Source organism: Piliocolobus tephrosceles, chromosome 10 (assembly GCF_002776525.5).
Source record: "Piliocolobus tephrosceles isolate RC106 chromosome 10, ASM277652v3, whole genome shotgun sequence".
NCBI lineage: Eukaryota > Metazoa > Chordata > Mammalia > Primates > Cercopithecidae > Piliocolobus > Piliocolobus tephrosceles.
In genome coordinates this window covers 54,221,492-54,245,524 of record NC_045443.1, presented here as the reverse complement: position 1 = coordinate 54,245,524, position 24,033 = coordinate 54,221,492, and the positions used below count along the sequence as shown (strand labels likewise).

The window sequence follows — 24,033 nt, the reverse complement described above, 5'->3', positions numbered from 1 at the left end:
ATGTGGCTCTGGGCACAAGTGTGACATCATATCCTAGGCCTAAAAATCCTGAACTAACAAAATGAATAAATTAGGAAGTGATTTTTTCACTTAGCCAAAGGCTTCACTCCAAGTGTCCTTTAAATAGCAGTTCCCTTGGTATAGGGATCCCCAATCTTTTCCTGATGAGTTACTTTTGATTTCCCCAAAGTCTTATGATATGATTGCTGACTGTTGGTTTTCTCTGAACTGCAGTGTGGATGGGGTGCAGGGCAAAGGTTATAACTGGCATCCGCCAGATTGATGAGGAGGTGGCCTGATCCTGGGGCCCAAGTGCAGATTTGGGGCAGAACTCGTACAGCTCAGAATCCTTCACACAGACATTAAAAAGACGATGCACTGTGAACCTGCCCAAGCAGCTAAGAGGGAAGACCTGGATGCAATTCACAAAACACAATTTTCTCAGGACACAATAGCATGCGGTTTTTGGCGGCTGTAAGGTCAGCTGCACAGACCCTGTGTGCGCACATACGTGTGGGTGTGCCCTGTTTTGATCTGGCAAGCCTGTCTCCAATTCAAGACCTCAGTTGTCTCCTGGCTGTCTGCTGTGTGCAGCTCCAGGGCTCTGAGCCAATGCAGAGAGACCCTGAGTTTTCCCAAGGGCTGGCAAGGACGGCCCATGCTGCCTAACCCATCCATCCTCCTGCCTCTTCAGCTCAGCCAAGAAGGGGGTCACACAGGGGTCAATCTGTCTATCCCCTCATCTCCATGCCAACCAGTACAGCCAGCCGGTCATCAGGGGACCATCCTGCTGAGAGGGCACCGAGAAACAGATGTCTGGGCCCCAGCCCCTTTCCATCCCTATAGGCCACATCCCTAGGAGCCTGTACCGTCCTTCAGGATGGTCTCCCGCTCAGTGCCATCGATCTTCTGGCGGCCAATGAGGTAGCTGGTGGTGTCAGCAAAGTAGATGAAGCCGGTCTCAGCGTGGAAGTCCAGGGCTCGGGGGTTCATGAGGTTTTCAATGGGGATCATGTGCTCGTCCGGGACCTTGGCCCCCATATCCATGCCCCGGATGATGCCTGGCCGGCCCTTGCCATACACGAGGAACAGCTCGTGCTCCGGCTCTACAGCAGGCACAAGCCAGAGTACAGTTAGACACACACACGACCATCATCCCCACCCAGGGGCTGTGGCCAAGGGGCTGCAATGCCCTAGCTGTGATGGGTCAGGAGATGTTGGGGAGGTGAGACTCTGGGTCAGATGGACTGACCACACACACACTAACATGCAGGACGCTGGGTCTTGGCCGCAACATACCAGGGTCTGACCTCTGCACTCCAAGGGTAGGAAATGAGGGAAGAATAGCAGGTTTTCAGCTAAGTGCCCACTGATCAGTCATGAAATCAGTGGTATAAAAGGAATACCTTCAAAATATGTTGGAGTCACATCATTGTTTACCACTTCCTCTGCTGCCATCCTAATGCAAACCACATCACTTCTTGCCCACTACACTGAAACAGTCTCCTGGCTACTTCCCTACTGCCCATCCCCCACCCAGCAGCTATGTGACTTTTATACAAATGTGAATCCAATCATGTCACTTCCATTCTCAAAAGTCACCATGAGCTTCCTATCCCAGTTATAATAAAATCCAACCCCTCCCTCCTTCTCTGCCCTCACACTACTCAGCCCCGCTGGCCGTCATGCTGTCCCTCTGGCTTGCCACGCTCACGCTGGCCTCGGGGCCTTTGCACTGTTGATTCCCTCTGCCGGACATGCTCCTCCCTCAGGGAGTTACATGGTTGCCCTCTTCATTTCACAGAGAGCTTGGCTCAAATGCCACATCCTCAGAGAGGCCCTCGCTGTCCTCATTAACTTTATTATCTGCTTTATTTATTCATTTATTTTTAATTTTTGAGATGGAGTCTCACTCTGTTACCCAGGCTGGAGTGCGGTAGTGCCATTTCAGCTCACTGCAACCTCCACCTCCTAGGTTCAAGTGATTCTCCTGCCTTAGCCTCCCAAGTAGCTGGGATTATAGGCATGCACCACGACACCCAGCTAATTTTTATATTTTCAGTAGAGACGGGGTTTCACCATGTTGGCCAGGCTGGTCTGGAACGCCTCACCTCAAGTGATCTGCCTGCCTCGGCCGGCCTCCCAAAGTGCTGGAATTATAGGCATGAGCCACCACGCCTGACTATTCTCCGTTTTATTTTCTTCATAACCACTTATTACCCCTAAAGTTACACATTTACTTGTTTCCCCAACTAGACTATAAGCTCCATGAGGCCACGGACAACATCTGTCTCGTTCACTGCTTAATCCTGATGACCAGAACAGTGCCAAACATGTAGTGAGTGCTCACTGCTCACTAGACACTTGCTGAATGAATCAGTTTAGTTTTCTGCAGAGTCCAGTGGGTGAGGGAGAAAAGCACGTTTTTCAAATGGGGATTCGAGTCCCATCTCTGCCCTCACTAGCAGGTACACTCTGGGACACTTCCTTCATCTCCCTGCATGTCAGACAGAGGTAGCCAGGCTGTGGGGGACACCTGAGGATACCCTCCTGCCGCCTCCCAACGGGCACGAACCCCCTTCCCTGTCACTCACTCTTGCATGACTTCCCATCACTGCCCAGGCTGAAGCCGGAGCGGCAGCGGCAGGTCCGCGCCTTGTGACTGTTGGCCAGCAGGCAGATGTCAGAGCAGCCACCCGGCTTCCCATACTGGTCGTTTTCACAGGCATGGCTCCTCACTGGGGACAGGGTGAAGAGCTGTCAGGACCCCTCAGAGCCCCTGTGCCAGGCCTTGAGAAGGCTTCCTGAATCTGACCACACCCCCTGCGGCTGTGGTCTTTGTGCTTGCTATCCCATTTTAGAATTTGGAAGCCACAGGGGTGGAAATCCTCTGACCCCCGCAACAACCCAGCCTTCAGACTCTTGGGTGGGGGCTTCAGTAGTCAGGGGAGAGAGTTCCAGGGTTGTCCATGGCCAGGTTCTCCTGCTCCAGACTGGCAAGGGGAATGGGAGGGACAGAGTGGGATCTAGAGGCTGAGTGGGTAGACGGGGGCTGGCAGCGGAAGCTGGGGGGCCAGGGCAGGTAGCCCGAGTGGATGGCTAGGAGAATCAGCCATGACATGAAGGAAGCCAGGGTCCCCACAGGAGGGCCCATAGAGGGGCTGTGATCCCAAGGACCCAGAGCCGTCGTGGGGTAAAGCCAGCTTTGGAGAGGCCATGGAGCCCTGCTCACCTCGGGGCTGACGCCGCTGGTGGTAGATGTGGAGGGCACCACCCTTGTCCACCCGGGTGACAACCTGGTACTCGGTGCTATTAAAGCGGTTCACACGGATCACACTCGTCTTCTGCTGGGCATTGGCATTGTCCGAGTTGGTGGCATAGAGGTAATTCTCAAACACGGTCAGGCCATACAGGTGCTCGATCTGAGATGGGCGGGCAAGAATGGACAGCATGAGATGACAGGGGTTCCTCCCTCTGCCCTGGAGATCCCCTCAGCTTCCTCCAGACTTTATGACCTGCATTCCCCAATTCATCCTGTAGTTTTTTATTTTTATTTATTTATTTTGAGGCAGGACCTCACTCTGTCACCCAGGCTGAAGTACAGTGGCATGATCGTGGCTCACTGCAGTCTCCACCTCCTGGGCTTAAGCAATCCTCCTGCTTTAGCCTCTTGAGTAGTTGGGACTACAGGCACATACCACCACACCTGGCTAATTAAAAAAAAATTTTGTGTAGAGATGGGGTTTCCCTATGTTGCTCAGGCTGGTCTCGACTTCCGAGGCTCAAGCAATTCTCCTGCCTCAGCCTCCCAAAGTGCTGGGATTACAGGTGCAGGCTACCGTACCTGGCCCCACCATTTTTTAACTCCATGCTTTACTCCTGTCTCCTCTGGTTGGACTAACCTATTCTGAAGATTTTTGCTTGCCAAGATCCCATTCATCCTCTACAGAGCATGTCTTTGAAGAGTTTCTGGGATCTTCTAACCAGAGATGTTTTCTCCTTCCATACGTCCTACGTGACACTGCTATCTATCCATGTCTGGCATGGTGATTTGTGGACTTATCTCACCCACTCTACTCAGACCCCTTGAGGGCAGAAACCCTGTCCTTCACAGAATTAGGAACTCGGTAGACACTTAAGTGATTTTAGATTGAATTAGAGTTGGGCTCTAAACTCTGTCCACAGAGGACATTCTTAGCCTGTTATGAGGGCTAAGAGGACATGCTTGCCCCAAGCAAGCCCTGTAACACCCTGACTACCCATATAGCTTATCTGTGGTGGCCAACTGTCCTAGTTTGCCTAAGACAAAGGTAAGGGTTTGCTGGCTTATCAGACTTTCAGGGCTAAAACTGGGATAGTCCTAGGCAAACTGGGCTGGTTCCTCACCCTAATTATCCCAGAATGGAGATGCCACCTCCGAGCCAGCAAGGCTTCTAGACCAGGTTCCAGTGCTATCACCTGGCTTTGCAAACACAGGCAGATCACCTAACCTCTTTGATCCTGCTTTTTCATCTGCTGAAAGGGAACTGAACCACCTCCCTGTTCATCAACTAGGGGTTATTATAAGGGTCAAATGAGAAAAAGGAAGTAAACAGAAGTGGTGTCTCTAAAATGACTATTCTCATCACAGTGGAAGACATATCTTGTCCTTTCTCTGCAGTATTCACGCCCACCCTACTCCCACTAGAGGCCTGGGGCATCCACACACTTTACCAGGAGACTCAGAGAACGGTTCCCCTACAGAGGCTTCCCCCTCACCAGAAGGCCCTGGATCACGGTTCCCCCACAAAAGCCTCATACAGCAGCAGCTCCCTCACCAGGATGCCCTGGATGATGGTCTGGCGGCCCTTGCCCTCATAGTCCACCACTTCAATATAGTCCAGGTAGGCATCTGCCCAGTAGACAAGGCGGCTGACCAGGTCCAGCGTGATGCCGTGAGGAAACACAATCTTGCTGTCAACGAGCTTGGTGCGGTTCTGTCCATCCATGTCACAACGTTCCACCTTTGGGATCTGCCCATAGTCAGTGAAAAACACCTTCCTGTGGGAAGATGTGTGTTAAATGGGGTCTGGACATTGGGCACCCTCCTTACCACTGTAGCCTCAGCCTCCCACCTTCAGGGCCAGAACCCCGCCTGCCACTCTCACCCCATGGCAGGATCCAGGGCAATGCCCTTGGGGTTGTAGAGTTCCAGGTCTAGCAATGTGACACATGTGTCCCCATTTCTGTTGCAGACAAAGATCCTATCATCGATGTCATCCACAAAGTAGAAGTTGCCTGTCAGCCAGTCGATGGCCATCTGTTCCACGTCTGGAGAGTATGAATGAAAGAGCCATGGGGTGGGGTAGGCCCTCTTGCAGAGATGCCCACCCTTTGCTGGTGAGAACCCACACCTGGAAGCCCACCTTCTCTGGATGACCTCCCGCCCAACACCCCCATGCTCAGCTCAGGGTGGGTATACAGGAGGCCTTGCATAAATGCTGGCTGGCCGGTTGACTGACAGGCTTCCCAATTCTAGCCCATCCTTGAAAAGGGACCATCTTCTCGGGGCACCAAAAGGTACGGAGCACAGGTCCACTAGCTCAGTCCAGTATTCTTTTTTAACTTTGCTTTTACTTGGGATAAGAGCATTCAGGCTACCAAAACATTACACATCTTTGCTTTTCACTGGACTTTTATCTACTTTCTTTCTTTTTTTTTTTTTTAGAGACAGAGTCTCACTCTGTCGCCCAGGCTGGAATGCAGTGGCAGGATCTCGGCTCACTGCAAGGTCCGCCTCCTGGGTTCATGCCATTCTCCTGCCTCAGCCTCAAGGGTAGCTGGGACTACAGGCGCCCGCCACCACGCCCAGCTAATTTTTTTGTGTTTTTAGTGGAGACAGGGTTTCACTGTGTTAGCCAGGATGGTCTCAATCTCCTGACCTTGTGATCCGCCTGCCTCAGCCTCCCAAAGCGCCGGGATTACAGGGGTAAGCCACTGAACCCAGCCCTTTTATCTACTTTTTATGATAAATCTAGTTATCTCATGCTAAGCAGAAGCACTGACTGGAAGCTGGACATAAAGCATAAATTTTTGAAGTGGAAAAGCAGGGTACATGCTAATAAACCCAGTTTGAGAGAAAAGTATTTTAAAATATGAGCTCTACAGAGATGCAAAAGGGAAGATCCGTGGGGGCAAAAGGTTGGGCACCAGTGACATGGGCCAAACTTCCTCTACTCAGTCCCAGTCCCCTGTTTCTGCAATGTCTTTATTGCTCAATGTCCTCATGTCCTGGGGAGGGTCAGAAGAGGTGGGGAGTAAGTCATAGGGCAGGAGGAGAGAGCGTCTAAGAGGAGGGCCATGAAAGAACCCTCAGGGTAAACTGAGGTATGGCTCAGAAAAAGGTGGGGCTTAAGGAGGATGGGAGTTGGGGAAGAAGATGGAGCCCCGCTGCCTAGACTCAGTTTCAGGCATGGTTCTGGAGGAGATGGAAGAGGCCAAGAAGGGCCAAAGGAAAGAGAGGCAGGGCAAAGGTGGCTGGAATTCCAGGAGGCATGAAGTCTGGGGACAGGGACACCTGCTGGCCTCCTCTGGGCTCCTCCTCTCCAGGACCACTGGCTTCGTTCCATCTACTCACTGCCTACTTTAACTACCACCATCAGAGATGATGCCTCTTGCAAACTGGGAAACTCCTAAGGCAGTGACTTTCTGGGACCCCTGCCTGGAACTCCACTTCCACTAGTTTCCCCAACAGCTAAATAAATCATTGGGCTACCTGCTTTGGGCTGAAACTCATCCTCCATTACCCATACTCAACCCAACAGGGATTCTTCTGCCCCCACACAGCTACAGGTATAATGACTTGCTGTTCTGCTTGACTGCTCCCTAATTTCCCCCTCCTCCCCACAGGAATTCAGGGGCTGCTCCCTAACAGTGGGTGGGGGTGGGGTGGGCGCAACAAGAACAGGAACATAGCTCTCAAGGAACTTGGCTAGGCCCTGAAACTGACTCAGAGTCACAGGACAGGAAGGGAAGGAGCCAACTGAGGGCTTCACCAAACTAGTTTCTTCTTCAGGTCCTCTCTACTAAATCCCACCCCAGTGCCTGGAGAACAAGGCCACAGAGTCGATATATTACCCCTGTAAGCATTCATGCATCCCCAAGCCCAGCCACTCTTTCCTCTGGGCCCCCAATACTGTCCCATCCTCACAAGATTAGAGAGGGGGGAAGAGTAGCTTGAGGAGGCCAAGGCCCTGTAGGAAGAGGGCCTAGTGCAGGGGTAAGGCAACCAAATTCTTTGCCCCACACGCTGTAACCACAGAGAAAACAGATTCAAATGAATGCTGCTGGGCTGCCTCCAAAGGAAATCGAAGTCTCAAAGCGGGGACCTGCCTGCAGCCCCTGGCAGCCAGCAGGGTGGCTGGAAGTCAAACAGGGCTGCGTGCCCTTTACTTGGTGGGCACGGCAGGGGTCTGGGGGCTGCTGGCATGTATATGAACTTCATCAGTGAAAGCTGTTTTCCCAGCACCAGCTGGCGCAGCTACGGCCGGCCCTTCTCTCCGACTTCCTGAGGCTTCCCTGAGTCACTGCCCAGCCCTAGGGCTGGCAATAACCTGCCCCTGCTCCCCCTATTCACCCTTCTCTTGGCAAGAGGGAGGAGGAAGAAACCTGCAGAGATCCGATGCCACCATCCCAGGTGCAGCTCCACAATCAGCGCCCCCAGCCTCAGGATGTGGCCTGGATTCCCTCCCAATTCCGGGAAGGAAGGCAGAGAGATGATCCCTGCTCTCAGATATTTACCCTTGGCCGGTCTCCCTTCCACCTCCCCAAAGGCCAGGCAGGGCCCCACTCAGCAGGCCGGTGAGGAGTTGGCAAGAATTGGAGTCCTCAGCCTGCCTGGCCTCCACTTTGGTATTTTTGCAGCTGGAGACTATTAGTTGCAAGCAAAAATCCTTTGTTATCCAACCCCCTGCACCACATTATTTTTCTCTCTCTTAAAGTTCAGATTCCTCTGCCTGCCCCACCACACACGCACATATGCACACACACACATGCATACACAGTCACCTGCACACATACACTTGGCCACCACGCCAAGGCCAGTGTAGAGAGATGGGCTCGAACTGAGAGGAGGAACCTTGCCTCCAGGGCTGCCCTATAGGCAGTATCTGGGCCACCCCTCTCTGTCTTATGAATTGGGGTCCAGGTGGAGTCCTGGGCTTCAGCCCAGAGATGCTGATCATTCTGGCTCCACCAACCCTGAGGGGAGCCATCCCCTTGCGGCCCAGCCTTCTAAGGGCCAACTCTGACTCTCAGCGCACCTTCTGAAAGGGGCTCTGGCCAAAGACTGAAAATCCTGAGGACGGGAGAATCTCAAATAAACCCAAGGGGAGAGAGGGAGGCTGTGTTGTGGGAGGAGTTGGGGACAGTCTAAGGGCAGAAGGGCAGGGGATTCCAGCATCAAGAGGGAGGCCAGGAAGCAGGGAAGAGGTGCAGGAGTCAGACGAGAGACCGCAGCTGCCCGTGATGTCACAGAGGACTTTCAGTTCCAGGCCCCAGAATAGACCTGGCGTCCTTGCACCCCATCCCACTGCTCAGCATCTGCACTCACTACAACTCCAGCTTTTCTCAACTTCTTCATTGCCATTGTTCAAGAGGCATTTCCGTACATGGTGGCTGCTTTCTCAAACACACAGGCCCCACCCCCTGCCCAAGAAGACTCTAGCTTCAGCTGTAGGATTCTAGTCATCTGCTCTAAAATAAGGAAATCTGAAGGAAGAAGCCTTTATGCCCTGAGAAAATGTCACCCAACACATCTACACACCCAAAGAGTGTGTACACATCCAAAGAGGTCCCTGGACCTCTAACCACATCCCCAGGGAGCACACTAGATTCTGGCCCTTGTTCCAGGAGCCTTCCCATCTCTCCTCCTATCATTCTGCTCTGCCCTGGTCCAGCTGGGCCCTAGACACTCACAGCCTGAGTTTGAATTCTGGTTCCGTCACCTTCCAACTGAGGCTATAGGCAAGTTACTTAATGTCTCTGAGTCTCTGTTTCCCCATCTGTAAAACTGGGTGGTGGACTAACAGCACTTAGCACTGGGCCTGGTGCATGATAAACACTCCCCACATGGGGGCTGCGGTTCCCACCATGTCCTCCCCTCCCCAAGCCCACCCTTTCCCATCTTTTCCACCAAGTCGCCCTCTGTGCCTCCAGCCAGAGCCCTGTGGTCTCCTGACTCTGGATGGGCCCTCCAGGTGGGCCATTTGGGGCTAACACCTACTATTCATCAAGACTCGGCTCAGGCTCCCAGAAGGAAGCTTGCCCTATTAGAAGGACGTTTTCGAGGCCGGGCGCAGTGGCTCACGCCTGTAATCCCAACACTTTGAGAGGCCGAGGCGGGCGGATCACGAGGTCAGGAGATCGAGACTATCCTAGCTAACACAATGAAACCCCGACTCTCCTAAAAATACAAAAAAAATTAGCCGGGTGAGGTGGCGGGCACCTGTAGTCCCAGCTACTCAGGAGGCTGAGGTAGGAGAATCGTGTGAACCCGGGAGGCGAAGCTTGGAGTGAGCCGAGATCACACCACCACTGCACTCCAGCCTGGCCAACAGAGCAAGACTCTGTCTCAAAAAAAAAAAAAAAAAAAAAAAAAAAGAAGGAAGTTTTCCTGTTACAGGCTCCATAGGCCTCTGGAGCTTATTTGATCATGGCCTCTTCACCTGACTACAAATACTGAAAGGAGGGCGCTGTCTTTTGTCTCTGTCCCAGGCGCCTGACACACATGTATTGATCCGTTGAACAAATATTTACTGAAGACTGAGTCCCCCAGTCTGTTGTTCTAGAGCTGGGACATCATTTCCCCCCTCTCTCCTACTGCCAGGATCCTCCCTCTCTGGCCTTGGGACACTCCAAGATAGTGGGAGAGGACAGTCTGTCTAGTAATCCCACTCAGGGATCTTGCCTGGGGGCTGGGAGAGATGGCGGAGAGTCTGAGGACTTCGAAGGTGGAAAGGAGGCCTCGTGGTGAGCCTGGCAGCTCTGCTAAATGACGTGGCCTCATGCTCCTTGTTTCCTGCTGGGTCCCGACTTCAGCTCTTCCTCCTCCCACCAGCCAGTCTGGAGCTTAGCCGTGTTGTGTCACCTCCTTCCCCTGGGCTCCCTTCCTGCTCCTGCCTGTGATTTCAGTCTGCAGTTATGTACCGCTACCTTCCCCTGCCTGGCTTAGGTCCCCAAGAGGCATTTCAACCTAGATCCCAGGGATGACGCCTGGATTCCGCTCAGCCCATCCTAGGGTCTTCCCTCTATTGAGAAATCCTTGCCGGGCTCTAAAACACATCTCTCTTGCTTAAGTTACTTCCTTTGGCTTGAAAACAGCGAGGGGAGTGCTGGGAGCAGTCTGGGTGGAGAGGCAACTTCAAGGAGACAGCGGGGGAGGAGAGGACAGGGCTGGATCTGGGCCGGGAGACACAGGGCTGGCCCTGGCCAGGAGAGAGGAGGAGCAAGAGTGAGCTGTTAAATGATTAGGAAACTCAGAACAGGAATGGGAAGCAAAAGTGCCAGGATGCAGGGGGCCCAAGGCCAAAGAGTGGGGTGGCCAGAGCCACCCCTTCCCAAACAGCCTGGCATCCTGTGGGTCAGAAAGGGAAAGGAGGGGCATGGTTAGCTTTCACATGTGAAGTCTGGAAGTGCTCTGTAGGCACGGGTGGGAGGCTGAGAGGGTCCAGGGGTGCCCAGCACAGTGAGGAGGCAGCACCCCTTCCAGTAGCAGCAGCCAGTTCATTAGACTCAGAGGGGCAGCTGTCTGCCCCTTCTTTGCCTCCCCTCTAGACAAATCACTACCCCATTTCCTGTTGTGATTTCGAAAACACACACACTAAAAAAATAAATAAAAGAAAGGGAGAGGAAGGGAAAAGTGAAGTTGGCCAGCTGGACCTGGGGACCCATTTCGCAACCTTGCTGCCTGCAGCCTAGGGGGCCTTTGCTGAGCTCCCCAGCCACTCCTTCTTCCCCATGCAGCATGGTGCAGGGAGCAGAACCCTGAGACCTCTGAGGGCCCCTTCAGACCATCCTTTCACACACAGTCCAAACTCCTGAGTGACTTCAGCAAACCCGATTTCCTTTAAGGCCTCTATTTACAACCTCAGAACCTCCCCTCACCATACACACACATGTTCCCAGGGCCCCACTCTTGCAGTCTGCCTCATTCTTTCTATAGTGGTGGCATCCTCCAAGGTGAAGGGAAGATCAGAGGAGCTCAGCTTAGGAAATGCAGGGCTGGGCTGGGATGGGTAGACTGCACCACCAGCCCTGCCCAGGGGCAGCCTGGCAAGAGGCTGGACAAAGCTGGGGTTACAGGCTCCATAGGCCTCTGGAGCTGAGAGACTGGTCAGAGGTGGGGGCGAGAGTGCGCAGGCCTGGTTCCTGACTCAGGGACTATCAGGCCTGTTGATCCCTCTGGGTCTCAATTTTCAGAACTTTAGTCTTTTGTGTATCACTTTCAAAATGTCTGCCATGCTTATGTACAGCTTGTGCTACTGTTTATTGTCAGTTATTTCAATTAACTTACTTTTCTTATTTCACTGCATCCTAAACAACTGCTGAAATAACAGATTTGATGTGCTAGTTACAGGAGTTTCCTAATGTATATCAAATAAAAACGTAACAGTTAAAAAAAAAAAAAAAAAAAAACTTGTGCAGGTACCACCTACAATCAAATCAATGCATAGCCCCTTTGAGAAAGCAGCAGTGAAAGCCAGGACTGCTCTTGGTGCTGGCCAAGGGTCTTCCCTCCTCTTCCAGCTCTCACCATCGAGTTCTCCAGTCTTGGAATTCGAGCCTCATAGACCTCCCCAAACCACTGGGCCAGTGGCAGAGGGAAAGGGGAGGTAATCTCAGGTGGGAGGAAAAGAGATGATCTACCCCATCCAGGGGGATGACACTGGGCCTGGGGCAGGAGGGTCAGCAGCCCTGGGGTGTTGAAGAGGAACGTGCACATGCTGCAGGGCCTCGGGGGGGCCCTCGGGGGCTCTCAGGACTCCACAGCAGGTCTGACTCACATGGCCCAGGACACATGTGAACCAGGCTCATTTCCTGGCCTCCTTCCTTCTTTCTATTCTATTTCTGCTTCCAGAGTTTTCTCTGGGGCAGGCTCCCTCTTCTGCCTGCACCAGCGGGCTGGTCTTGCTGGTTCAAACACCCCTCAATTGTTAGATTCCTCCCTCTGTGTGCACCCCTGCTGCATGAGGCTCAGCCCCAGGGATCCAACAGAGGTCACAGTCACAGCACAGAATGGAAGGCTTGCAGGGAGGGCTGCCCCAGAGGGCAGAGTGAAAGCAGGAGAAAGCTGTAGCCTTTCTTTGTCATCCTCCTTGGGGAGCTAATTACAGGCCAGCAGCTGCTGTGCAGGTGAGTGCCTGGGACCAGCCACCCCACACACCAGGACAGGCCAGTCAGCGTCTCCTGGGGAGGGGGATGACCCGGGAACTGGGGGAGGGGCTAGGGGAGAGACACTGACATCCTCAGTTTGGGACCCATAATTAGTTTGTGGGAGAGAGCAAAACAACCATCCTCAGGGTGACAGCCAGACATTCAGGCGGCAGGGGTGTGGAGCAGGGGGAGGGCAAGGAGGAAGGGACAGAAGCTGGGACAAGAGAAACCCACTCATTTACCCCAGAAGCATTTCCCCTTGGACTCCTCTAGCCTCCTGGACTCTGCCCCTGAGAGGCCCAATGAGTTTAGCAGACTGGGAGGCAAGGCAAATCTGTTTGCCAAGGGAGGGGTACCGGCTTCTCCTGGGGAGGAAGTCAGATAAGGAGACGAGGCCAGAGTAGAAGTTGAGAAGGTTCCCTCCAGGACACCCCACAGCCACCTACCCACAAGCCCACTGTATGGCACAGATGCAGGGCTGGGGAGGGAACTGACAGGCTTCTGCCCAGACAGGCCTGTTAAGTAGGGCAGTAGACATGGAACAGGGGGAGGGCAGCTGCACAAGAGGGTCTAGTGCCAATCCCACCCTATCGGCCATGGGGTTCCCTGAGCCACCCACTCGTTAAGAGCTCAGCCAACTAGGCTTGACAACCCCCAGCTCAGCACCCCAAGGAGGACACATGCCTGATCACAGGTGAGCTGTGGACACCAGCAGCCCAAGGACACTATCGGGGATGCTCTGGAGGAGTCAAAGGCCGAAATGTGAACCTTGAGCTGAGGCCACAGAGAGTGAGGGCTCTCAGAGGGACCCCTGCTCTCCACCATCCCGGGGAGGGGCCTTTCTCTCTCCCAGAATGAACCCCTTGTAATCTCCTGGGATCTTTCTTTTCATCACAAGAACCAAATAAAGAAACTTGAAGATCTTCTAGAGAGGCCCAAGGTTCACAATCCTCAATTCAAAGCGTGCTGTCCTTTACCACTGGCTTTCACTCTAGTTAATCTGATCTGGACAGATAAGCTCAAACCCATTATGCAGATTAGGAAACCAAGGCAGATATGGGAATTCTGGTTTACTAAACAGTCATGGATCAGGTTAGTATCCCTCAGGGGGTCAGATCAACCACAGGCCAGATTCTTCCTCTCAGCCCTGTGGTGCATTTTGTTGGAAATGTGATGCTGCCAGATGTTGACTTTAAGGCTGCTGGTGTAACAGCATCTGAGATGGGCAGGGCTGTTCCTGGCAGTGGGTCTACACTCAGCTATGCTCGCGCCCCTTCCTGTGACACCCCTTCTTCCACAACTAGGACGGCAAAGTGTAGCCTAGGGAGGAGCCTGAATGGAAGCATCCAGGATATTCTAAAATCTCATGTGGCTCACGCTCCTCTCCTAGCCTCATTCACTGCCACAAAGCCACAGAGAAATAACCTCAGTACTGCCCTCCCCCGATGGCAGCAGAGAGTCCATTGGCAATGGTCCCCGAGGGAAACGATGGCCCATGGAGACAGAGCAGCTGGGCCCCAGCTCCTTTACCCTCAGCTGCAGCCTAACAGGGCACCTCAGGCTTCCGCTCCTTCTTTCCCTAGCCTTGGCTCCCACCGCACCGGAAAGTCCCTCTGCAGTCTAGTCAACACTCCCCTCTCAGAGAAGGGACAGTCCCTGGTCTCTGGAGATTGACCATTCATTGCCCCCTTAGCCCTTGGCCAGAAATGCAGGGACCATCCAGACACTTGCTCAGAGAGCTGAGAGGGAGCTCTGCCCCTGCCTCAAACACACACCATTGTATCCAGCCTCCTGCTTCTCCTGTCCCAGACAGGAGCCATCCTGTGTAACTCCCAGCCTCTGTTCCAGACAGCGTCCAGCTTTCCTGTCTCCCCTACCCTCCCCAGCCCTCCAAGCTGACAGCAGGTGACTCACGGTGCAGACTGAGGGAGATGTTGATGGTGTGCTCATCCACGAAGCCCTTTAGGCCAGGCATGCGGGCACACTTGAGCTGCGTCTGGGCAGCATTGTCCCCAACATGCACCCAGCATACGGTCTCATTGGCGTAGCTGAAGTCCATGGCTGTGGTCTGCCGCGTGCTCGTAGGTGTGATGGTAGACACCTGGGCCCCACTCAGGTACGTGGCCAAGATGTTCTGGGAGTTGGCTATCAACAGCACAGGGGGCCGGTCTACTGGCTCTGGGAATGGGGAAGAGAAGAGTCAGTGTAGCCAGGGCTCTAGGACCACCTCTCAGGCCACCACCCGTCAGGGAATAGCGCTGAAGGGGCTTAGTTAGCACTGTGGCCACAGGCAACCCCACCCACCATTCTTGGCCTTGCAGGAGCGGTTATCCGGCTGCAGCAGGTATCCTTCGACACAGCCACATATGAAGGAGCCGTCTGTGTTGGTGCATAGCTGGCTGCAGGTGCCGTACACTGAACACTCATCAAAATCTGCCGGGGAAAGGACAAGAATGTGGTCATTTCCAGTGTGACAAGGGCAGCGAAGTGGGTGATCATCAGATTTGACCAACGTGTCTATCCTTACAGCCACCTCGAAGGACAGTTCAGCAGAATCTATTACAGCATGAAATGTGCAAATCTTATCACCCAGCAAGTCTAGTCTTGGAATCCGCTCTAGAGAAACACACATGTACATATCATTCATTCATGCAGGGAAGATTTATTGAGTCCCCACTATGGGTCAGGTGCCAGGGGTACATCAGTGAACTTTAAAATAGACCCACATTGCTATCCTCATGAAACTTACATTCAGATAATAAATGAAATATAGTTATTATAATAACAAATGAAACAAAGTAAATAAAGTATATGTTAGACGTGCTAGTGCCATGGAAAGAGAACAGGGATAGAGAATGCAGATGGCAGGGGTGTGATTTCAGAGGTGTCGGGGGACAGCTTCACTGAGAAGGTGGCATTTGCACAAAGACCCGAGGGAGGCAAATTTAAAACAGAAAAGTTTGCATTGCTTGTAGCAGTGAAAAATTGGGAACATCTTACTCATCAACAGGGAGGTGACCAAGTAAACTGTGGTAAAAGTCATACGTCACAGTGGTTTCTAAAAGAATGATGTAGATCTTTACATATTAACACAGAAAAAAATTGTGGAACATACTGATGAGTGAAAAACATCGAAAATAATACATACAGTATAGTATCATTTACGCAAAAAAGAGCACACAGTACTCTTGAGCAGTACTTCCAATTAGATTTTCTGTGAATACACACAGACAAATGCACAAAAAAGGGCCTGAAAGAGAGACAGCAAACTAATAATAGAGTTGAACTCCAGGGAGAAGGGAAGGGGACCGGAATTGAGGGGGATTTGTGAAAGGGGACTTTGGTTTTATCTGTTAATGCTTCAGTTTTTTACAACAGAAAAATTTACATATAAACTATAATTTTAAGGTGAATTTTTAAAAGTCTGGTGGAAGCAAATGGTTAGAGCTCACAGTCATGCCCTGGGGTGGTGGAACCCCCTCTCTTGCACCTTCCTTCTAGTTTCTTATTCCAGCCAGGCTGCCTACCCCTCTCTGCCCCTCCCTGCCCACCTCAACTGGCCACTGGCACACACACATGCACACAGGCATATGCACTCACATACCTTTGCAGGTCTTGCTGTCTGCCTGAAGCTGAAAGCTGCTGTTGCAGTAGCAGGTGGGCCCATCGAGTGTGGGGACACAATGGTGCTGGCAGCCCAGGCGAGAGCAGTTGCCTCGCAGCTCTGTGTGGGGGCAGGAGAGACACATTCAGGTCACCAGATCTGGCACCCGCACACAGGCCTAAACCCAGTCAACCTTGAGAAACCACTTCTAAGGGCTGCAGTGTCAGAGATGGAAGGGGCCTTAGGAAGCATCTACCGTATTTCACAAGTGAAGAAACTGATGCCCAGAGAGGCTGTAAGAAAAGCCTAAGGTCACACAGCCAGTGATGGCTTAGAACCCACATGTCCCTGTTCTGGATGTTCTGGGCTACCTCTGTCCCCATGGAGAGGGGTTCTGGCACTTTGTTGGGGTCAACAGGAAGAGGGGACGGTGAGTCTTATCCCTTTCATATGCCTCTTGTCCACACTGCCTGGGGATTACAATGTTGGCTTCAGCTGGGGCTGAAGATTGGACATGGAATTGTGTCTGTCCCCACAGGATCCCAGCTCTGGCCTGGAAGCACCCGTCTAACTCATTCCCGGAGCCCTAGAGGCCTCAGAGAGAAGACCTAAGGCCCAGGTAGAGGACGGGAAGGAGGAGCAAAACTGGTTCCCTCTGGATTCTTTTCTAATCTTTCTCCTGCCACTGACCCACTTCCACAGGGGAGACAGAAGGGAATGAGACAGGAGGGGGGAGAGGTGGGAGAACAGTTGCCCCCCCTAGACCAGCGACCCAGTTAATGGCCTTGCGTGGGGCCAGGCAGCCTGGCCACAAAGACCCCTTTGTCCAGCGGCCTCACACCCTGGCTTCCCCCTCCACCCCCACCTAGGAGAGAGAGCCGCCCAAGATGCTAAGACGTTTAGAGGCACTAAGCCTGCCAGGAAGAGTTGGGATGGGGGGCCAAACCCCAGCAATTCTTTCTCCTCCCCACTTCCACCTGAGAGCCATTCGTGCCGCCTGCCCAGCCTTCCTCCACAGAGGGGGAAAATATCATTTGCTCTCGAAAACCTAGAAAAGAGTAACTTTTCTGGGTATAGGGTGAGGGGATGAGGAGGCCAATTTCTGTAATATCAGAGAAGGAGGTTCAGATCTGAGGTTTTTGAAGTTCTCTGTTGTTTTAGAGACTGTAAAGGTACTCAAAAGGAAGCAAACTTGAACACACACCACCGGAGAGGAAGGTGTGTGCATTGTCATTTAAGTCAGCCCCTAGGCCCACATTCTGCATCCTGTCCCAGGAGCTTCAGATGAAAACATGCAAAATCAACCAAAGAAAGGGAGAAAAATCTTCCACAAACTCCCTTGCTCCATCCTCCCTGCTCCTAGTGAACAGGATCCAGACGAGTCTCCTCCCACAGACAGATGTTTTCTCGGGCACACAGCACAGGACGCTGCCCCCACACCCAAGCACAGCCCCTCCCCTCGGGCCACACTCATGGCCTCTCAAAGCCTCATGGCCTCTCAAAGCTGGCCTCTTGCTCTGGGCCCAGACCCCAAGGACAAGAGAAGGGAGAAGCCACTATTCCCTAACACGCAGGCTTGAGGTTCTTCCTCCCCCGACACGACTCTCAAATGCTCACGCTGTGAGCAGACTCTCCATGGCCCACAGGGCCCTTTGGGGTAAAGACTATAGAGCTGGTGACCTGAGCCACAGGCTGGAAGCAGTCTGACTTATCATCCTAATGTTCCCACCTTGGCCTGAATGGTTTTCCTATCAACCACCTCAGACAGTCCAGACTGTCAGAGAGGGAGGGACCAAGGCAGCTTTAGGGCCCCCCAAAGATCTGCAGCTCCTGGGGGATGCCTTCTAGGGCACCCATAGGGGTGGCAGGTAGACTAAACTAGATTGCTAAGCTTTAATCACAGCACCTCTGCTCCTCCCTGTGTTCACACTCAGGCTTCATGCAGAAAACCTTTTGAAGAAAGGATCATACTATTTTAAAAAATGTATGAAAACACTGATCTCTCATCTTACAGAAGAAAAACTGCAACCTGGACAGAGGTAGTGACTAGTCCAAGAACACAGAGCCAGAGGGAAGTGCCCAGGCTAGGGCCCACGGCTGAGGCCCACAGGGCTGTCTGACCAAGCTCCAGGCCCACGGGGCACATCAATTTCATCTGCTCTCTGAAGGCAAATCTAGGCAGGGGACCAGGACAAGGCCTCATCCCCACTGAAGGTGCCAGGACAGTCCTCGGAAGGTGGGCTGGCAACATGCTGCATCCACACAGGAGAGTAGAGAGCGGAAAAGTCCTTACCTCGGCAGTGGGGCCCCTCATCTGAGCCATCCACGCAGTCCTGGACCCCATTGCAGAGGCGAGACATGGGAACACACAGCTCGGTACCCAGGCAGTTATGCTCGTTTGGCTGGCATCGCTGGGCCTTACTCTGTGGACCTGAGGGTAGACAGAAGGGTGGGTATGAACAAGCTGGCTATGGTAGCTCTCTGGCCAGCTGTTCACTGGGGATGAGGGGAGATAAAACTGGGGTTTCAGATCTCAGGAGGTCTCAGGGCTAGTTAGACTCTTCCACCTAGAACTCTGTTACAGCATTCTCCACAGTAGCCACACACCTGTAGGCAAACAGGCGGAGGTAGAAACTAGGCCTTCAGCAAAGAGTCCACCCCCCAAATGTCCCATACCTATGGACCCCAATGCCTCAACATTCTATGCTCAGGAGACAGGCTGAGGACAGTCTGGTTTATGATGACTGAGGTCGGTAAAAGGTTTTGATGATGCCGAGAGTGATGGCTCCTGCCTGTAATCCCAGCACTTTGGGAGGCTGAGGTGGGCAGATCACTTGAGGTCAGGAGTTCAAGATGAGCCTGGCCAACATGGTGAAACCCCGTCTCTACTAAAAATGCAAAAAATTAGCCAGGCATGGTGGCATGCACCTGTAGTCCCAGCTACTCGGGAGGCTGAGGCATGAGAATCGCTTGAACCCAGGAGGCAGAAGTTGCAGTGAGCTGAGATTGCACCACTGCACTCCAGCCTGGATGACAAAGCGAGATCCGTCTCAAAACAAACAAACAAAAACAGGTTTTGATGAGCTGAGGGAAGCAGAGTCCATGGCAGAGAAACTCCAATGATAAAGAAAAACTCCTTCCCGTAGCTCCCAGTTTGCAGAACCCAAGGCCAAGAGTGGTACCAAATCTTCTAGACCTTCACTGTCCAATACGTAGCCCAACCACATGTGGCTATCAAGCACTGGAAAGGCAACAAGTTCAAACTGTAAGTATAAAATGTACACTGGATTTTGATGATTTACCAGAAAAATGCAAAAGATCGCTAATGATTTTATATGAATATACTGTACTAAAGAGATAATAGTTTGGATCCATTGGATGAAATATTCAAATTAATTTCATCTGTTCATTTTTACCTTTTTTATGTGGCTACTAGAAAATTTCAAAATAGTGCATGTGGTTTTTAATACATTTCTATTGGACAGCACTATTCTAGACTTCCAACCCCACAGCAACAGGACTGATAGAAGGATTTGGGAAGAATCAAAGGTTGTGGTCTGGCCAGGCATGGTGCTCACGCCTATAGTCCCAGAACTCTGGGAAGCTGTGTCAGGAGGATCAGAGGATCACCTGAGGTCAGGAGTTTGAGATCAGCCAAGGCAACATAGTGAGACCCCACCTCTTAAAAAAAAAAAAAAAAAAAAAAAAAAAAAAAAAGGTTGTGACCAACTGGTCATATTATCTCTGGAACTTCCTTTGTTGCTCTGGAGGATGGATGAGATAGAGAGACTACTGTCTACTGGCCCCCAAGCCCGGACATGGTATGTGAGTGACAGTGTCTATGATCCATGTGTGCCTGGACAGGAGTCCACGTACACAACTGAGGGTGTGGCTGTATAGCATGCAGGGGTGTGTAGTGAGAGTGTATCCGTGTGTCTTTCTGTATGCTGGTGTTTCTGGCCTCAGTATGTGAGTTTCCATGTGAATCAATCTGGGTTTGTGTGTCTGGGGACATCTGTCTGAGTATACAGTGTGTTTCTGCATCCACATTTGAGTGTGACTCTGTGTTACTGGGAGAATGTGTTTGTGCCTTTGGGTGGGAGGTGGGCTCATCAGTGCCAGGTGGGCCTGTGTGTGATGTCATGAGTCCAGGGGGTATGAGCGTGAACAGAGTGGTAATGCATATAAGGTGAAGTTTACAGCAAACTGAAGGAAGAATGAACAAAAAGAGTCAGATCTGGCCCTTCTGCATGACTTTCTTTACTTCTAATGCCCAAGAATCAGGGTCAAAAGTGTGGGGCAGCAGGTGGCATCAGACAAGAAGAGACTCCAGGCTGAAGCACCCCGCCATACATATACTCGCTAAATACCCCGGCCCCCACCCTCCAGGGCAGAGTGTACGGGTGAGGCAGAGCCCACTTGTGGCTCCCTTTCCAGCCCTAAAATTACCCCTGATAATTATGGGTGGGGGTGTGGGGACAGGACACCAGATAGGACTGGAGCAGGATAAAGCCCATGAGAGAGAGAACAGAGACAGACCTAGGAATGCAGGGTCGCTTTGACCCTGGCCCAGATTAACCAAGCAGGGGAGGGGCTAAAGGTGGAGCCATCAGGACTGTGCCAGCTATCCAGGACTCTGGGGTCCCACCAACAAGTTCTCCACCTCCCTTGGCAGGGCAAAAGCTGGGCGGGGACCTTTCTCCCAGTTAAAACAGCTGCCTCTGATTACACCACTTATTGGGGGCAGGGGAAGGCGGGGGTGGCGGGAAACGCACAGGGGTGGGGCTTCTGGTATGGGGCTGAGCAAGTGCCAGTGGCCTCTGGCCTGGGAGCCAAAGGACAGAGGAAGATCTGAGGATCCGACAAGACCTGGGACCAATCATCAAGGGTCAGGGAGGATGACAGGAGGAACAAGGGAAAAGCTGGAAGGAAAGGGAGGCCAGGCCATCTTCTAGCAAAGCTGTCAGCCCAGAGAACACTGTCTTGGGGTGCAGCACCTGAGGGGGAAATCTGAGGCGCCATTTCAAAGCCCAACAGGCACCACGCCAAGCATTCTGAAGGGGGTAAAGGACAGTTTTAGCTGTGTCATGGACAAATACAATCACTGCGCAAGGTCCATGCCAGGCTAGGGATCAGCTGTCCTCCTCCCAAACATCTGCCAAAGGAAGAGAGATAAGTTAAGGGTTTGGGGAGAAGAATCCAGAAAAGGTACTTACAAATCTCAGGGGCCTCGTCAGATCCGTCTGGGCAGTCCCTCTCACCATCACACCGCCAGCCCTTTGAGATACAGGTGATTTGATCTCTGCAGGCAAACTGCTTGGGGCTGCAAGTCTTAGGGGCTAGGGCAAGGAAAGAAAGGGGATATAAATGAAGGGTGGAGGCCGACTCTGTGGCCCTAAAGTTCCTCAGGACTCCTCTTCCTTCCCTAGCATCAGTTTCCATCTGGCCCAGACCCTGAGCCATGGTCTATGTGCCTGGGGGTGTCAGGGGGTGGCTTTGGGTAGTTCCTACACACTATGTATCTGTGGTGGGGGTGGGAGGATCCAGAAGCACATTTTACTGCACCCCTCCAAGTCCTCTAGGCTGCCTCTTCCTAGGAGTCAGGGTCAAAGCCTTCGCTATTCTCGGTTACTGTGATCAGACATCAGCACCCCCTGGCTTTGATGACAGAGTGATGGTGAAGGGGGGTACATTTAGGCCTTGACATGTTTTCTCTTTATCTTCCTCTAACTACTACTACAGGTCCAGAGCTGGTCTTATCTAACCTCTCTGCTTCTCTGCCTTCTGGGACGCTCCTGGTCCCCTGACCCATCACCCCATACTTCCCAACCCCTAATCACTAGGCCCCCAGCTGGGAGCAGTGGGGAGGGATGCCCTTGGCACATACAGTAGTTGGAGATGGTATTAGCAGAGGCACAGGAGGGCAAGGCTGGGCAGGAATGGGCAGGATGGAGAGCCCTGCTTCCATCTCCATTCCCTAATTTCTTTTTTTTTTCGGAGGGGGGCAAGGTCTCACTCTGTCCCCCAGGCTGGAGTGCGGTGGCACAATCTCAGCTCACTGCAACCTCCACCTCCCGGGCTCAAGCGATTCTCCTGCCTCAGCCTCCCCAGTGGCTGGAACTACAGACATGCATCACCATGTCTAGGTAATTTTTGTATTTTTAGTAGAGATAGGGTTTCGCCATGTGGCCCATGCCGGTCTCAAACTCCTGACCTCAGGTGATCCACCTATCTTGTCCTCTCCATTCTCTAAAGACACAGCCTCCCTTGGTTAGACCTCAGGGGTACTTTCAGTAGACATCCTTAGAGGGAAGAAGCACCTAAAGATTTTCAAGATATCAGAATTGGGGAGCAGAGGAAGGGGGATGGCTGAAATGAACTCTAGGAACTGGTTTCAGTCCAGTCAACCTAGTTAGCTACTATATTCAGGACCTGTTGGCCCTACCCTCCCACCCCAACCAGCCTTCTTTCACTCCTACCCCATTCTCTTCCCTCATCCCCAAGGAGGAATTAAGAGTGGTGACAACTAACTCTTTTTTTTTTTTTTTTTTTTTTGAGATGGAGTTCTGCTCTTATTGACCAGGCTGGAGTGCAATGGCGCAATCTTGGCTCACCGCAACCTCTGCCTCTCGGGTTCAAGAGATTCTCCTGCCTCAGCCTCCTGAGTAGCTGGGATTACAGGCATGCGCCACCACGTGCAGCTAATTTTGTATTTTTAGTAGAGACGGGGTTTCTCCATGTTGGTCAGGCTGGTCTCGAACTCCCGACCTCAGATGATCCATCTGTCTCAGCCTCCCAAAGTGCTGGGATTACAGGAGTGAGCCACCGTGCCTGGCTGACAACTAACTCTTATTGTGGGCTCAGTATGTGCCAAGAACTGTGGTAAAGCAGTTTTTTCCATGGATCATCTTATTTAATCCCCTCCACAGTATGACAAAGTGGGGACAACTAATACCACCATTTCACAGATGAAGAAATTGAGCCAGGTGACTTGGCCAGGGTCAAATAGCTGGCAAGTGACAAAACCAGGACTCAGACTAGCTAAGCTGACTCCAAACTCTGAACCAGTGAAATCCGCACCAGATCTCCCATTCCCATTCCTCCCAACCTCTGTCAGCACATCCTTCACGGGAGGAACAGTCACCCACCCCTTCTCCCCCACCCAAGGCTGGGCTCCCAGTCTCCCGGCCTTTCGTGCCTTTTCCTCAGCCTGTGCCATCGCATTTCTATTCTGCTGGCACACACTGAAGGCCAGCTCTATGCCAGGCACTGCACTAGTCATCAGGGTGCCAAGGAGGGTGAGATGACCCTCTGCCCCGCAGCAGCCAGAGTCGCCTGAGAAGACAGCTGTACCCAACTAACGCAAATGCAGGGCAGAGACAGAAGTATAAGGAAAATGTCAGGGGGATTCAGAGGAGGGAGGGAGTCTGATGGGAGCCACACCGAGATGTCCTCCCTCCTAACCCCCACCGCTGGCAGGGGGGACTGCACTCAGGCCCCTGGCCAAAATGACCGAGTTCAGGAAACACATCAAGGATGGCCTAGCCAGGCTCCCCCTTCAGCCCCCCTCTCCTGGCCCCCACCCTGAGCCTGGAATAAAGGCCCCTTGAGGAGGTGGATAATGCTGAGTTCATTGCCCCACTGGGCCAGCTGTGAGGTCTTCCCGGGAAACACAGCCCGCCAGCCTAGTTAGCATGCCGGAGAACTGTCCGCTTCCCCTGACCAGCCGTGGCCGGCTGAGGGGGAAGAGGGGGGCTGGAATGGGACTCAGAGGCAGATGGGATGTTTGGAGCCCAGAAACAGACCCCCGTGCCACCCACCTGGGACTTGGTCCATGCCCTGGCTCCTCCCAGGGGCAGAGCGCACAGCTGAGGCCTGAGGTCACCGGGTGGTCACCTAACCTCCCCTCCATTTCACATCCCAGCCATGGTGCCCCCTCCTTTAGCCTTCACTGAGTCCCCCTGCTGTCCCCCACCCCCATTTTTGGCCTGAACTCCACAGAGGAAACAGCAGCTGGC

At 52.6% G+C, this 24,033-nt stretch overlaps 1 protein-coding gene and 1 long non-coding RNA gene across 4 annotated transcripts in view; one reads left to right on the top strand and one right to left on the bottom strand.

Annotated features, from left to right (window-relative positions):
• The window catches only part of LRP1 (LDL receptor related protein 1), an 86,026-nt gene that overhangs the window by 54,279 nt on the left and 7,714 nt on the right, over positions 1–24,033 (bottom strand). For both annotated transcript variants that reach the window (XR_002731375.2, XM_023210723.3), the window contains exons 2-11: positions 21,232–21,354; positions 18,309–18,446; positions 16,016–16,135; positions 14,716–14,844; positions 14,326–14,589; positions 5,148–5,310; positions 4,818–5,040; positions 3,233–3,422; positions 2,595–2,738; positions 870–1,106 (exon numbers count right to left, since the gene is read on the bottom strand). Coding sequence is in view for 1 of the 2 variants with exons in the window: in XM_023210723.3 (XP_023066491.1) it covers positions 870–1,106; positions 2,595–2,738; positions 3,233–3,422; positions 4,818–5,040; positions 5,148–5,310; positions 14,326–14,589; positions 14,716–14,844; positions 16,016–16,135; positions 18,309–18,446; positions 21,232–21,354 (1,731 nt within the window). In the remaining variant the exon portion in view is untranslated. The remainder of the gene's footprint in view (positions 1–869; positions 1,107–2,594; positions 2,739–3,232; positions 3,423–4,817; positions 5,041–5,147; positions 5,311–14,325; positions 14,590–14,715; positions 14,845–16,015; positions 16,136–18,308; positions 18,447–21,231; positions 21,355–24,033) is intronic.
• On the top strand, positions 12,130–15,196 carry LOC111541822. 2 transcript variants are annotated; one of them, XR_002731378.1, is made up of 2 exons: positions 12,130–12,390; positions 14,733–15,196. It is a non-coding gene; the product is annotated as an uncharacterized LOC111541822 (long non-coding RNA). The 2 variants fall into 2 exon arrangements; XR_002731377.1 differs by lacking the exon at positions 14,733–15,196 and adding an exon at positions 13,106–13,339.